Consider the following 15,012-nt stretch of genomic DNA (forward strand, 5'->3'; position numbering starts at 1 on the left):
CGTCCCGTCCCGTGCCGTGCCCAGCGCTGAGGGAGCGGCGCCATGGGCCGGGCCGGGCCGGGCCGGGCCGGGGCTGTGGCCGTTGGTGCGCACGCGCGGCGGGAGGCGGGCGGCGCGCGCGCGGGGCGCTGTGCGCGTGCGCGGTACGTGAGGCCCGGCGGCGGCGGCTCCGGCAGGTACGGCCGGGGGGTCTGAGGGAGCGGGACCGGGGGGCTCTGGGGGCGCTGAGGGGGCTCTGGGGGAGCGGAGGGGCTGAGGGGGCTCTGAGGGGATCTGGGCGGGCCGGGGGCAGCCGGTCGGCAGAGAGCCGAGCCGGGGGGCCGGGGCCGGGCCATGCGCCCTGTGGGCCCCGCCGCCTCCCGCGGCCGGGCCTCGGGTCCGTCTGACGGGGAACCGTGAGGGGTGTCCCTGGTGTCCCCCCGTGTCCCTGGTGTGTCCCTGGTGTCCCCCCGTGTCCCTGGTGTGTCCCCGTGTCCCTGCTCGCCGCGCTGGAAGGGCCGCGCGGTGCCGGCCCCGCTCGCGTGTGACGTTGTCGCTCGTTCGGAGCCAGAGGGGCCGAGGGCGGGAGGGAACGGCCCCGACCGCGCCGGGAGGGCCGTCAGGGGAGATTTGTCCATGGGAAGGGTGGTCAGGCCCTGGCAGGAGCTGCCCAGGGAGGTTTGGAGTGCCCAGCCCTGGAGGTGTCCAAGGCAGGCCTGGCCGTGGCACTCAGTGCTCTGGGCTGGGGACAAGGTGGGGATGGGCACAGGGGGATCCATGGGCTGGGAGGGCTTTTCCAGCCTCAGTGGCTTTGGCATTCCGTGATTGCCGCGGTCCTGGCACGGCCGCGGGGTCGGGGCACACCCGGCCCTGCCCGGGCGGTTCCAGCAGCGCCTCCTCGGCGCCGGCAGCGGGCAGAGCTCAGATAAGGCCCCGCTCCTGCCCCGTGGAGCTTTTCCTGCCCGTTCCCCTTTAGGTCATTCTCCGTTCAGAAGCGGCCGTTCTGTGTACAATAGTCGTTTGCTGGAAACGGGCTGAATAAAACACGCTGATATGAATTATTTAATATCAGAGTGTGTAGGTGTCTGATACACCAGTTCGGTTATTTAGCCTGACTGGTGTAAAAACTCCTGGAATTAAGGTAAGAGCCAGGAATTAGGGCGAGAAACGTTGGAACTAAGGTAAAAAAAAAACACCTGGATTTAGGTTTCCCTGGTGTGCCCCAGCTCTGTGCCCACCCATGCTGCTCCCTGGGCTGGAGCAGTTGGTGGCCCGGGCATGGCCTGTCCCCGTGGCTGGTTCAAAGCATGGATTGCTGTCAGATTTTGGGATACGCCCCGGCTCCAGGGGCGGGACTGGAACATCTGTCAGACAGACCGAGTCAGTTTGGAACCTCGTGTGCAGCTCAGACCACGTGTGGTGATCCAGGGCTGCTTCCCCTCTTCCTTTTTCCCCTCCTAATCTGATGACACGTGAATCGTTTTTTTGAAGCTGGAATACATCTTCTGAATCAGCTGGAGGGTGAAAACATCTGTTACACATCAGAATAAGTTTAGGGCCTGTGTTATCCCATGTTAAAAACCGTTGCATTTGCTCACAGAATCATGGAATTGTGAAGGTTGGTCTCCAAATCCAGCCACCCCCCCAGCACTGCCAAGGCCACCACTGACCCATGTGCCCAAGTGCTTTTAAATCCCTCCAGGGACAGCAACTCTCCACTGCCGTGGGCAGCCTGTTCCAACACCCTTTCCATGAAAAAATGTTGCCTGATATCCAGCCTAAATCTCCCCTGGCACAGCTTGAGGCCGTTTCGTCTTGTCACTGGTTACCTCAAACTTTAGAGCAGTAAACATCCTCTAAACGGTATTTCCAAGTGCTGGGGCTGCTGTTTGTGTCACACCCTCCTCTTACCCTCGGTTTATAACCCTGCCCAGGTAACCTCTGGGCAGCAGTGGCTGTTGGAGTGATTAACACCTGTGCATGTTGTGCTGGTGGAGGCTCACAGGCTGCTCTGATATGTAATGTCTGAAGTTAGAAATGTTGGTCATTCTCAAAGTGATGGAATCCCAGAATGGTTTGGATGGAAGGGACCTTAAAGTTTATCCCATTCCATGGGCAGGGACACCTTCCACTATCCCAGGTTACTCCAAGCCTGTGGTTCCCAGCTGATGTATCCAATGGAGAACAGAAATACTTTGAAAAAACAGGTATTAGAAAATAGCAGAGTAGACCACGTGGACCCTTTAACATTGTGCTGGAGTTCCGTGGCTTGGTGAACTCCTGGGAAAACATGAACTGTTATCTCAGATGCTGAAACTGCTGAAAATAAGGTATTTCTCCTTTGTGTAAGGAATTTTCTTCCTGCTGTTTCACTGGTGGTTTATCAACGTACTTGTCGAAGTGAAAGCAGTGATCTGGCTGTTCTCTGTCCGGGCTTTCAGTAGGAAAGAACTCTGGGGAGACGTGGGATGGAGACTTCTCTTCTCTTCTGTAAATGCAGAATCATTTCGCCGCCTCCTCTGAGGGAACCAAAGAACAGCAGCGGTGCAGTGTGTTTGAGGGTGTCAGTGTCCCCCTGTCCCTCTCCCAGCTGCACTCGCAGCTCTGAGCTGTTGTGCCCTGGCTGGTGGTGTTCCCTGGGATCCCTTTCCCATGGGGGGCGTGGGGAAGGCTCGGCTGAGCACCCTCACTCCAGCTCCAGGCGGGAATGCCGGATCAGGAGGCAGGGTGGCACACAGCCAGGGCAGGCTGGCCTGGCACTGCTGCAGGAGGGCAGGGCTGGGCAGTGGCTCCTGGCAGGAGATCAGAGGCAGGAGTGGGAGGAAGAAGGAGTCTGTCCCGAGGGGTGGGAGGAAGTGCCTGGCACTGGGTGTGGGTGGGAGCGAGGGGCTGTGTGTCAGGGACAGCCTCAGCACTTCTGTGGCCCTCTGGTGCTGGTTGGTTCATTTGGACTTCACCGAGGGGGACTGAGTCTGGTGCTGACAGTAATTCTTGTCTTTGCGAAGTCATCACTTAAGCCAAGCACTGAGGATACGTTTTACCACCTATTTATTTTGCAAAGAAATGACTGATTTGTACTACATAGGAGAACTGAATGAATTTAGGGACATGGGTTAGTGGTGGTCTTGGCAGGTAACCGGTTACTTGCATTTTACTGTCTCAGAGGGCTTTTTCAACATGAATGATTCTATGAGATTCGAACATAATTATTTAGAATAAATTTCCGCTGGACTCCTACAGGAAAACTAATGATTGACTTTTACACCTTAATAGCTCCCTGTGTTAGTGTTTTAGAACACCTGCAGCAATTCATGTGTGCAGATGTACAAATCTCTGGCTGCTGTTGACGGTTGTTTAGTGGTGATAAGGCTGGTGCACAGAGATGTGGTGAGGGCTGTGGTGCAGTACAGGGTGCCTGGAGCGCCCGGGAGGCTCGGAGTGCTGAGCACACCCAGCTCTGTGCCAGTCCTTGCTGCAGCAGTGCTGAGCTGTTTGCTTTGCACAGGCTCTGGTAGCACTCCCTGCGCCATGGAGAGCGCCGAGGGCACGGAGGAGGAGCAGCCCACCGTGAGCAGCGATGGCACCGAGCCCGGCACAGAGCCCGGCACAGAGCCTGGCACAGAGCCCGGCACAGAGCCCAGCACAGAGCCCGGCACAGAGCCCACCGTCCAGGAGCAGCACATGGACTTCAGCACCGAGATCATGAGTGTCACCGAGATGGAGCAGTCCCCGGACAGCTCCCCGGACCTCAACGAGGAGAGCACGCAGGAGAGTGAAATTCCAAATATTGAGAGTTTGCAGACCACAGACATTGAGGCTGGCTTCCCTCCGGATTTTGACAAGTTCTGGAAAGTGGTAGACGACAATCCCCAGGATTTCACAGGATGGGTATATCTACTCCAGTATGTAGAGCAGGAGGTTAGTACCTGCCCCTTTCTCCTCAGCCTTCCAGAAATAAACAAACCAGACTAAAACAAGTCATGGGCGTCCAGTGGCAAGTGTAGAACTGGACACCGGGCTGTCACAGATGCTGCCTTAAGGCAGCTGCCCTTGCCAGGGTTGTGGCAGAACTGTAAAACCCCAGACTGGTGTGGGTGGGAAGGGACCTTAAAGCCCGTCTTGTTCCACCCCCTGCCTTGGCAGGGATGCCTTCCATAGGCCAGGTTGCTCGGTGTCAGCAGAGATCACAAGACGGTGTTTTAAGGCAGTGTTAATAATTGTGTAAATCGCGGGAGGGTCTGTTGAAAGGAAGGACTGATTGCTGTCCCCGTGCCTTTCCCCCAGAACCACTTGCCGGCGGCCAGGAAGGCCTTTGACAGGTTCTTCACGCACTACCCGTACTGCTACGGGTACTGGAAGAAGTACGCGGACCTGGAGAAGCGGCACGACAACGTGAAGCAGTCTGACGAGGTACGTAGGGCAGCACCACTGCCGGTCCTGCCGCCTGGCACCGGGCTGCCCGTGCCTGCCCCGTGTGTGCCCGTGTCACACTGTGCCGCCCGGAGCTAACCTTCTCTCTCTTTGTTGGCAGGTGCGTTAAACCTCTACAGTTTGTCAAGCTTTGCAGTGCAAGCCTCTGTATTACACTGCAGCTTAACAAGTAGGGCAGGGCTTTTCTGTCACTTCCATTTATTACTCATTTTCAAAGCGATATAGTTGGTTTGCTGGTCACAATTGCTCCATCTTATTGCATTTTTGGTCAGACGCTGTCAATGATGCTCTAATGGGTCTGTGCCCTATGGTCTGTACCCCAAAGCCTGCCCACACAACCTGGTCAGAATGCAGGGACCGCTGCGCTTTGAAGATCAAGACTCTGCACGTGGAGATCAGAACATTGCCATGTTCTATCCAACCTCCACCCGAATGGTAATGGTAGATTATTTAAACAAAATTCCAGTAATTAGTATTTCTAAGGTTCACCGGATAACACAGTGTTGCCTCTCTCTTAGGACACCTCTAAGGATTTGAAGTACAGCTCATGTTCTCTTCGTAGGTGTATCGCCGAGGGCTGCAGGCAATTCCTCTTAGTGTTGATCTCTGGATACATTATATAAATTTCCTAAAGGAGACCTTGGACCCTGCTGATCCCGAAACTAACAGTACCATCCGGGGGTGAGTTGGGAGCAGGCTGGGATCCACGCAGTTACACGGCAGTGGGGGCAGATTAATGTGTTCAGGTCAGGGGAAAACTGATAACAACCTAGTGGTACCTTAAGGACTTCCAGGAGATGATGGAACCCAATTCCATAAGAAGGGGGAGACAGTTCAGTGTGGTACAAGGGGAAAAGTTGTGGCTTGAGAGCTTCAGACTAGGTGTTCAGAAATACTTGGTGCAGCACTGGCACCCATTAGATTTTTGGAATTTAATTCCTTGGAGGTTTCCAGGGGCTAGGATGTGTCTGAGTGCTGTGGCTGGCAGTGGTTAGAGGAAGAGTCTGGACTAAGGTTTGATCAGAAACCTTCCTTGAACAGGAACTGAACCGAGCTGCAGGGTTGCTGCACACCTTTTGGGTGTAAAACTGCTGCAGTAGTGGGTTCAGAGTCTGCACAAAATAGAAGTGGTAAATATTGTGGATTTTCCTAATACCTTGTGTTCCTGCAAGTGGCTTTTGCAGTTGCCTTTATCTGTGCTGTTGTGGTAGTGCTGGAGGGAAAAAAATGAGTGTGAGCTTTCTGACTCTTCAGACTTTGCTACAGATAGCTGAAAAATACTTGGAAGAACCTAAATTATTAATACAAGTGTAGTTCCAAGTAGATGAGGATACTCATCATCTTTAGTAAGAGCCAGAACTTTCCTTTTTTGTTCTGTCACCACATCCGGAAACAAGTGATTTCCTTTTCCAGAGCCTATGAGCATGCAGTCCTGGCTGCTGGGACAGATTTCCGTTCTGACAGACTCTGGGAAATGTATATAAACTGGGAAAATGACCAGGGAAACCTAAGGGAAGTTACCTCCATCTATGACCGCATCCTGGGAATCCCCACGCAGCTCTACAGTCACCACTTCCAGAGGTAAAGGGAAAGCAGAGGCTTGGTTAATGCCATGGATTTCCTAAGCACACCTTAACCTGCCTCTGAGAGGTGGGAATGTTCACTCAAGAACTTGGAAAGGTCACTCAGCTTTATGTAGTTAGTTACTTATGTACTCAGAGGGTTGGGCTGATTGGTTTGAAGTACCGATGCACATTTTAGGAATTGGGTTTTGGGTGAATTCACAGGTTCTGCTGTGGCATAAAGACAGACCTTGGAATTGTGAGGAAGAAGAAGAGGAAGTCTTTGAGAAATCAGAGTGAACAGTTTTGAGCTTTTAATTCCTCATGCAATGCCCACGTGTGGTGAAGCAATAATTAAATTGACCAAAGAGAAATACTAGTCAAGTTTGAGATAGTGGAATTGTGCTTTAGTAGGGAGAGGTGAGCAGGGAGCCAGCGACCTCAGTTAAATTACACAGTCTTACTGTGATTTCTACAGATCTTTTGGTTTGGGAATAAAGTATTTCCCTTATAACTGATCTTGTCCTTTGCCATCTGTGTTCCATGGCAAGGGCTTCCTAAGTCCCCCACGCTGCTGTTTCCCTTTGAAGCCTGCCCCCCTTGTGGTTGGTGTGCTGGCCGTTGTGTGTGCTGTGTGTGTTGGCAGCAGGGGCACTCCTGGTGCTGCTCTGGAGCCACAAAGCAGAACCCCCCTGGATTTATTGCTGTGCCCTGGTCGGGCGGAGTGCGGCACCACGAACTCCAAATTCTGCTGACCTGTTTGTGACTGCCCCCAGGTTTAAAGAGCACATCCAGAACAACCTCCCCCGGGACTTCCTGACCACGGAGCAGTTTGTGCAGCTGCGGCGGGAGCTGGCGGCGGCCAACGGGCACAGCGGGGAGGAGGCACAGCCCGCCGAGGAGCTGCCCTGCGGCACCGAGGACATCACCGACCCCGCCAAGGTACCGCCCCAGCACTGCCCTGCCCGGCCACTGCCCCAGCACTGCCCCCTCCATTCCCCTGCCCCAGCACTGCCCTGCCCCAGCACTGCCCCCGGCTTGGCTGCCAGGGGTCACGGCAGGACTGACAGCACAGGAAGGGAGCCATGCACACAGCTTAGGGGTGAATATTAATTCTTCTGGGTTAACAGATTGGGATGTGGGGTCTGAGCTCATCAGCGGTGCTCTGGGCAGGCTCAGGGCTGTCACAGGCACAGGAAAGCCTGGAGCTGTCTGAAGGAATTGCTGATGAGGAAAACACAGACATGCTGAATCCAAGGTTGACTTGCGTCCAAATTCGTCTTTAATCTCAGATCAGCTTTAGCATTAGATGGAAAACCAATTTAGTTGTGTGTGCCAAGGCTCCATCAGGCATTATCCCAGCCCTTCCTTGGCTGCTCAGGGCAACATTTCATGGGTCTGGGAGGATTCCTGCACACCACCGACACACAGTGCAGTTACAAAGGGGATACTGTGTCTACCTGTGCTACATTCTTCAAAATTCTGTTGCAGCTGGTCACTGAGATAGAGAACATGAGGCACAGAATCATTGAGATCCACCAGGAGATCTTTAACCACAACGAACATGAAGTCAGTAAGAGGTGGACGTTTGAGGAGGCGGTAAGTTGGGGTTTGTGGGAGCCAACGTGAGCAAGAGGTTTGGACACGGGACTGGGAATGAGGTGCAGCAGTTGGGCCTTAACTTAAACTGCTGGGGGCCTTGAACAGACATTCAGAGTTTGAACAGGGTTTCACTTCTCTGCCATTTTTCCTGTGAAGAGGCAGCTGTCAGCTGATTTCAAACCTTTAAGGGGTGTTTGGAAAGAGGCAATGTGGAGAATTGTTTACTGAGCCAGTAAGTCCTGGGAGTTAGTGCTGCCTCATTCCTCTGGGGTGTTGCACAGTCATAAGGGGATGAAGTGATTCCAGTGGAAAGGTAAGCCTGTGCTAAAAGGAGAATGGAATTTGTATGGGTTTGTGTTTTAACATTACACACTGAAATCAGGCAACTTTTGTTTTCCAGCAGTAGCCATCTCAACATGTACCTCCTACATATAATGTATTAAAAGTAGTTAATTAAACTAATCGTTTCATTACAGTAAATATACAGCTTTTTAGATTTAAGCTGGATTACATTTGAAAAAACAACCTGAGGTTTTGATCCTCAGTCTTTATGTTCTTCCTGACAAACATGGTTCTTGTGTTAAATTTGCTTCCTTTTAAAGAGTACATTGTGTAACCCAGTTGGGACAGATTTACAGAGAGTCCTTAATGGGGCAGGTGATGCGAGAACTGGTGGGGGGTTTATTGCACTGGGTTGGACGGGGCCAGGTGCCTCATCAGCCCCAGGAGCTCAAAACCACAGTAGGATCCCATCCTCAGTGACTCGTGTGCCAGTTCCTCGTGGCAGAGGGAGCAGAGCAGGCAGAGCAGCCCTGAGATTCCTGCCTTGGGGAACCTTAAGCTGCAGATTTGTGGAGCTTGGAAAAGAGCTCAGACTGTGGGCTTTGGGCAGGAAATGTGTGAGGAGCTGGGTGTCCTCTTGCTCCTGGCCACCAGCAATGCTTTCCTACCCGCAGAGAGCATCTGCTCTGTAGCACCAGCCTGCTGGGTCTGGGGGGAGCTGGAAATGGGAAGTTCAATGTGTCTTTGTAAAGGACACAAGTGAGGTGGGTTTGCAGAGGTGTCACCAAAGGTTTGGGGACAGCTCAGACCTGTTTTATTTAGCAGGAGCAAGGTGGCTGTGAGCTGGTCAAAATGGCAGGTTGGGTTCTGTAGCAAAGGTCAGCGAGGAGCAGGAGGGGGGGACTGGCTTTAAATTTCAGGTGGCCCTGAAGAACTCCATGTTTCTCCTTGATTATTGTAAGTCCTTCATCCATTTGTGTGGGTTTGGAGGGAGGGAATTGCAGTGCAGGAGAGACATAATCAGGTGGAATTAAAGATGGTGAGGAAGGGCCAAGGATCCCTGGCAAGGTTCCAGACAAAGCCATTTAAATTTAAGCAGAGCAATGTTTAAACTGTCTGTGCTGGGCTCTGTCCCACCATTGTAGCCGTGAATGAGAACATGATCTTGCCAAACTCATGGACTTGGCATAAGTACCTTGATGTAAATGTTGAATGGGAGGTTCAGTTCAGTGCTCTGTCATTCCTTGTAGTGATTCTCAGCCTGGTTTGGAGTTTGATTTGTGGGCTGGCTGTAGGACAGGGAGTACTTTACTTGTATGGGTGGACACTGTTCATAATGTCACTGTTACAGGTTTGCAAGGGATTACCCACACGGGGTTCTTTCCCAGCACCTGTAAACCCTGTCACTCCAAAAGCTTTCTAGAAAAGCCATGTTGCAGTGGGAATCCCCTGTCAGTAAATCCCTGTGTCCACACTGGGGTGGCCCTGCAGTGAGTAGCTGAGGGGGTGTCACCAAAGCCCTGATCATTACGCGGCATTGACTGAGTGCTGTGTGGCTGTTGGGTGTGTGAGTGCCCTGGGTGTGTGTCCCTAAGTCACCTGTTGGTCCTGTGACTCTTGCAGATCAAGAGGCCTTACTTTCATGTAAAACCTCTGGAGAAAATTCAGCTGAAAAACTGGAAAGAGTACTTAGAGTTTGAGATAGAGAATGGCACTCACGAGCGAGTCGTGGTCCTCTTTGAGAGATGTGTCATTTCATGTGCCCTCTATGAGGACTTCTGGATCAAGGTAAGGGAAGCAGCTCACAGCTGTCCTGAGTGCACACCTGACCTGGTGACTAACCCTTGTACCCTGTGGAACGTTGTTCATCTATAACTATATCTGTTGCATTAGGAGATGGTCTGCTTGCAACCAGATTTGACTGCTGCATTTGCCAACTGCGTTGCCTCTCTACGTCCTTCCTTACAGAAACTAGTCTAGTGGTTCCATAAAGGTGCTGAATGGGTTTAAACAAAAGAATTTTATCGTTCTGGCATGTTTTTGGAGGCAAATGCAAGCTTTAAATTGGGCCGTCTCTGCTCTGTTTCCAACTCTAGTATGCCAAATACATGGAGAACCACAGCATCGAGGGCGTGAGGCACGTGTACAGCAGGGCCTGCACCATCCACCTGCCCAAGAAGCCCATGGTGCACATGCTGTGGGCGGCCTTCGAGGAGCAGCAGGGTAAGGGCACCTCAGCCTGGGGAGGGGGGCTGCTCGTGGCAGCCTCTTGGGTCTCTCATGTGTGAAAGCGTCTCCACTGGTGTTGCAGGCAACATTGAGGAGGCCAGGAGGATCCTGAAGACCTTTGAGGAGTGTATCCTGGGGCTGGCCATGATCCGCCTGCGCAGGGTGAGCCTGGAGCGCAGGCACGGCAACATGGAGGAGGCCGAGCTCCTGCTGGAGGACGCTGTCAGGAACGCCAAGTCCATCAGCGAGGCCTCCTTCTATGCCATCAAACTGGCCAGGCACCTCTTCAAAGTGCAGAAGAACCTGCCAAAGGCAAGAAAAGTGCTGTCAGAAGCCATAGAACTTGACAAAGTATGTGTTCCCTCTTGCTATCTTACCAAAAACCCAACCCACCCTGCTGCTTTTCTGTCCCTGAACCGTGTTTTAAATCATGGCAACGGTGATGACAGGAGTTGTAACTGTATGGAATGTCCCATTACTGCATGGAGACAACAGTCCCTCTAAACTGATGTTGCCACGTTCCCAAATCTGAAGTTTGCACTCTTCTCTCCCATCAGAAGCACAATGTGCTTCATCCCCTCGTCTTCCTTCTCAGTATCTTGGATGTTATCAGTGTGTTCACCCCTCAAGGTGAACAGAGTTGGGGGGCAGTACTTGGGGGTGGTTTTGTGTAAGCACGGGAGTACCTGGCACTGCAGGTCCTGTGAGCAAAGTGCCACACCTGGGCTTGTGCTGTAGATCACCTGTGGTTGTCTGTGACACAAACCAGCCCAGGGGGAAAGGGAAGGCTCTTCACTGCCTGTTGTCGTGTGTATCTGTGGTGTGGATGTTGTGGTGAGTGCCTGGTAACACACACTGAGTGTGGAACACCTGCTGGGCCAGGTGTGCACCTTCTGACACGCCCTTTGCACAGGAAAACACCAAACTGTACCTGAACCTGCTGGAGATGGAGTACAGTGGGGACCTGAAGCAGAACGAGGAGAACATCCTGAGCTGCTTTGACAAGGCTGTCCACGGAGCCTTGTCTATCAAAATGAGGATCACCTTCTCCCAGAGAAAAGTGGAGTTCCTGGAAGATTTTGGGTCTGACGTGAACAAGTAAGATGTGCTGTGTGCAGTGGGGTCACTGAGAGTGCTGGGAGGAGTTGGGCAGGGGTGGGTTGGTGGCATCTGTTAATGTGGTTTCCTTTGTGCTCTTGGCTAAGGAACAGCTGCTCTTCTAAACCAAATTCCAGGTTTTAAATAGGAATAGATTTTTGAATAGGAATAAATTTTTAAACAGGAATCTCTTTTCAGAAAATTATCCTTTCTTTCCTGCAATGCCCAACAGCTCATAAGGCAAGGTGTTACTGCCTGCCAGGTCTTGCTGTGGTTTCCCCTTGCTAAGGCTGTACAGGCAGGTGGTCCCCAAAGGGGAGGTGACATGTCTGTGACCCAGGTGTCGGTTGAGACTCCTCCCTGGGAGCTGCTGCTTGAGGTTTCCAGAACTGCACAGGTGGGGTATTTCCAGTTCAGCCCTATTTACACTCACATGGGAGGATACACCAGCAGTGCATGTTTTTAATTCAATACTACACAGACTTTGTCCTCTCCATTCTCTGTTGTAAAACAAGCTCCTGGTTTTATTTACATTTTGCAGCTCATCAGGACTAACCATGAGTAAAGTTTTTCTGCTCTGTATGTTTTTAACAGCAGCTGTCCTTAAATCCTGCTGCCTCTGCATGGCAGCCAGTCACTGCAGGTTTGGGATCCAGGACAGACCAGCCCCAAGGAGCTTTGCAGCTCCCAAATAACCCCAGAGCACAGACTGAGCACAGGACACTGTTTTCACCCAGAGCACTATTGACAGAAGCAGCAGGTTTTGTGTGAAAAGCTGGATGCAGCAGAGGAAAGGGTATCTATTTGTGGGAATTTTAGCCAGGACTGTTTTGTGCAGCATTGAACATACTTGTTCTTCCCATGCTGGATAAGAAAAGGCTGGAGGTGCTACTCTGGGATTGGAATAATTTTGCATACTACTAATATCTGATATTGAAATGTTAATTCCCAAATCTCAGTCCTGCCGTGGATCATGAGCAGGCACTGAAGGAGCAGCAGAATCACAAGTAACTTCTGGAAACCCTCTCCTTTATAAAGGAACTTCATAAAAACTGCATCAAGTGTGAGGAACAAATCTGAGCTGCTGTGGAACCAAACTGAGCCTTTTGGCTTTCCCATCTCGTGGTGGATCACTCGTTAAAATTTATGGTGGGGTTTGGTTTAGGATGTTGTACTTTTACAGTTTCAAGGAGAGATTTTAGGCTGATTGCTCAGGGGTGGGAATGTTTTGGTGACACTGGTGAGCAGGGTTTGATCCCCCTGTCCCCCCAGGCTCCTGGACGCTTATGATGAACACCAGGCACTGCTGAAGGAGCAGGAGACGCTGAAGAGACGGGCGGAGAACGGGTAGGGGGGACAGCCCTGGGGACAGCACACACTGGGACACCCCTGGGGGGCACACACACCTGGGGACACCCCTTGGGACACCCCTGGGGACACTCCCTGGGGACAATTTACAGACTGTGACACCCCTGGGGGACACACACCCCAGGCTGCAGCTGGGACACAGCAATGTGGGAGTGCCCTGGAAGAGTCCAGGGAACAGCCTCAGACCCTGGGAGTTTATTTAGTCTCTAAATGGATATAGAGGTATTTTGGGGCTTTAACCCCACTGGTGCAAGAACAAAATCACTTCTTTAAATCATTCGAAGTGTGCACTAAATAGAACTGTGCTGCTGGATTAACTATTCACAGAGTCATGGAATGGAACCTTAAAGCCCCTCCAGTGCCACCCCTGCCATGGGCAGGGACACCTTCCACTGTCCCAGGTTGCTCCAAGCCCCGTCCAACCTGGCCTTGGACACTCCCAGGATGGAAACATTTATTGGAACATAACTTTTTGGGTTGTATTTGACAGGAGCGGTGACCAGGGCTGGTAAATAACTCTTCCCTAAGCAGAAACCTGCATTGCTCTCAGTGTGGGGAGCAGAAGGATTTAAAGCCAGGCTGTTCTGAGGCACCACTGCCCTTCCCTGAACAATCCCATCTCCCTGCCTGGACAGGGCACCCAGCGGGGCAGTGCTGTTCAATGTGATCTAACGCTTCTCACACGGAGAGTTCCCCAGTTTATCCAGGGTGCCAATTCCAAGCTGTTTTCCCCCCCAGCTCCGAGGAGCCGGACGAGAAGAAGATGCTGACGGAGGACCCGTCACTGGCGTCGGCGCAGCTGATGGACGGGGACATGCAGGTGAACCAGGCGGCCTACAACTACAACGCCTGGTACCAGGTACGCCGGGAACGCCTCTGCCCGGGCAGGGGCAGGGAAGGCCAGGGGAAGATGGAGCTCCCTGTTCCTCTGAGGCATTTCAGTGGGGAATAGAATGGCTGAGGCTGGACCAACCAGCCCAGCACTGCCAAGGCCACACTAACCCATGTCCCCACGTGCCACAGCCACGTGTCTTTCGTAGCCATGGAGGTTTTACTGGGGTGGTTCAATGAAAGCTGGTGTTTAGACTGGGCAGAGCAGGGAGGAGCTGAGGCACAAACCACCAGCCCTGGGGTAGCCGTGGTTTGGGAGTGCGTCGGATGCCTAAATCCCACTGAGGTCCAGCGCCCTTCCTAGAGTCTCATCCAGCCTGGAAACTGTCCAGCACTAGGCAGGAAAAATGCCCCAGATATTTACACACAGAACTGCAGGAATGGCACCCTTGGAGCTGTGCCAGGGCAGGGTCAGGTTGGATCTCAGGACAAGGTGTTGTTGGGGTGTCCTGGGCAGGGCAGGAGTTGGACTGGATGGTCCTTGGGGTCCCTTCCAGCTCAGGGCATTCCGTGATCAGTGCAATCACAAATCCCTGCCTGCCTTCCACGTCCTGCTGCAGGAAGCAGACAAACCCCTCCTGAGGGAACGGGGCAGTTCCTCATTGCCAAGGGTGCCCAGCTGGGAGCAGTGGGAGCTGTGTGGGGTGGTCTGTGTGGCTCAGGGACACTGAGCCTCTCCCGCTGTGTTTGCAGTACAACTACCAGAACGCCTGGAATTACGGACAGTATTACCACACCAGCTGAGCCAGAGGGCACTGCGCTGCACCTTCGACAGAGATGGAATTAAAAAAAAAAATATATTTTTCTAACTTTGGGCTGTGAAAGAACTGTTGTGCCACCTGCTGCGGGTCCTCTGCATGTGACCCGAGCTGCTGCTCACGGGTACGTGTGAAGAGTTGTGTGCTGGTAACCGATAAATGGTCTCTGTACAATTCTCATTTACCATAAATGCATTTTTTTAATTCCCTGCACTAATTTATGGAGCTTTTGGAGGAATTCCCGTTGGTCCTACGTTTCCATAGATTGGGTGGGTGAAGCTGGGGCTGTTTGGGTTGGTTTTGCCCCAAAGCCGGAGCCAAGGCCGTCCTGCTCCCACCCCAACTGGCAGCACAGCTTTGCCAAGGCGGGCGCTGTGCTGGGATTGACCCCGGAGCGGGGCTGGAGGCCTTGGCAGAGCTGTGGGGTCAGGAGTTCACTGTGGGGCAAAACCCCCTTGGTTCTTTTCTAAAAAGCACAAACTGTGTTTGGGATGACTTTTGTATTTGGAGTTTTTCATGTACACGGTGTGAGCAAAACTTTTTTCATTTTGATCAAAGTGATCATTCCCATTTTTGTAATAAAAACAAGGAATTCAGCAGCGCTCTGAGCCTTCTTGGATTGCCTCGGTCGAGCCAGGAGCAGAACAGTGGTGTTCCGAGGAAGGGCTGTGGCACACGGATGCCTTGGGAACGCCTGGATCTCTGGGAGCAGAGTGCCTGACACTGGTATGGAGTGGGAATGCTGTGGAATTCCACAGGAGGTACTGCTGGATCCCTGTGGCCCTGCAGCCCCGCCAGGGGAGGGTGGGGGA

At 52.6% G+C, this 15,012-nt stretch overlaps 1 protein-coding gene and 1 non-coding gene across 3 annotated transcripts; both read left to right on the plus strand.

Annotated features, from left to right (window-relative positions):
• Positions 1-98: 98 nt before the first annotated feature.
• Positions 99-14,799, plus strand: PRPF39 (pre-mRNA processing factor 39). 2 transcript variants are annotated; one of them, XM_050335722.1, is made up of 14 exons: positions 99-176; positions 3,485-3,897; positions 4,264-4,389; positions 4,973-5,091; positions 5,824-5,991; positions 6,749-6,914; positions 7,464-7,571; positions 9,480-9,644; positions 9,953-10,079; positions 10,168-10,436; positions 10,999-11,183; positions 12,456-12,530; positions 13,290-13,410; positions 14,136-14,799. In XM_050335722.1, exons 2-14 carry the CDS (start codon positions 3,508-3,510, stop codon positions 14,184-14,186), a joined length of 2,070 nt encoding a protein of 689 aa, XP_050191679.1. In that variant the 5' UTR covers positions 99-176; positions 3,485-3,507; the 3' UTR covers positions 14,187-14,799. The 2 variants fall into 2 exon arrangements, with proteins under 2 accessions (XP_050191679.1, XP_050191680.1); XM_050335723.1 differs by lacking the exon at positions 99-176 and having other exon boundaries at positions 3,495-3,546; positions 3,604-3,897.
• Positions 10,517-10,602, plus strand: LOC126651385 (small nucleolar RNA SNORD127). The gene has a single exon (XR_007631667.1). It is a non-coding gene; the product is annotated as a small nucleolar RNA SNORD127 (small nucleolar RNA).
• Positions 14,800-15,012: the final 213 nt, after the last annotated feature.

Source organism: Myiozetetes cayanensis, unplaced genomic scaffold (genome assembly GCF_022539395.1).
Source record: "Myiozetetes cayanensis isolate MyiCay16 unplaced genomic scaffold, myiCay2020 scf6-25, whole genome shotgun sequence".
NCBI classification, from domain to species: Eukaryota; Metazoa; Chordata; class Aves; order Passeriformes; family Tyrannidae; genus Myiozetetes; species Myiozetetes cayanensis.

Excerpts from the sequence above, each read along its gene's own strand:
- PRPF39 (XM_050335722.1), top strand. The coding sequence starts at position 3,508 with ATGGAGAGCGCCGAGGGCACGGAGGAGGAGCAGCCCACCGTGAGCAGC. Across the intron at positions 10,080-10,167 it reads GGCCTTCGAGGAGCAGCAGG|GCAACATTGAGGAGGCCAGG; the intron begins GTAAGGGCACCT and ends CTGGTGTTGCAG. Across the intron at positions 10,437-10,998 it reads AAGCCATAGAACTTGACAAA|GAAAACACCAAACTGTACCT; the intron begins GTATGTGTTCCC and ends CCCTTTGCACAG.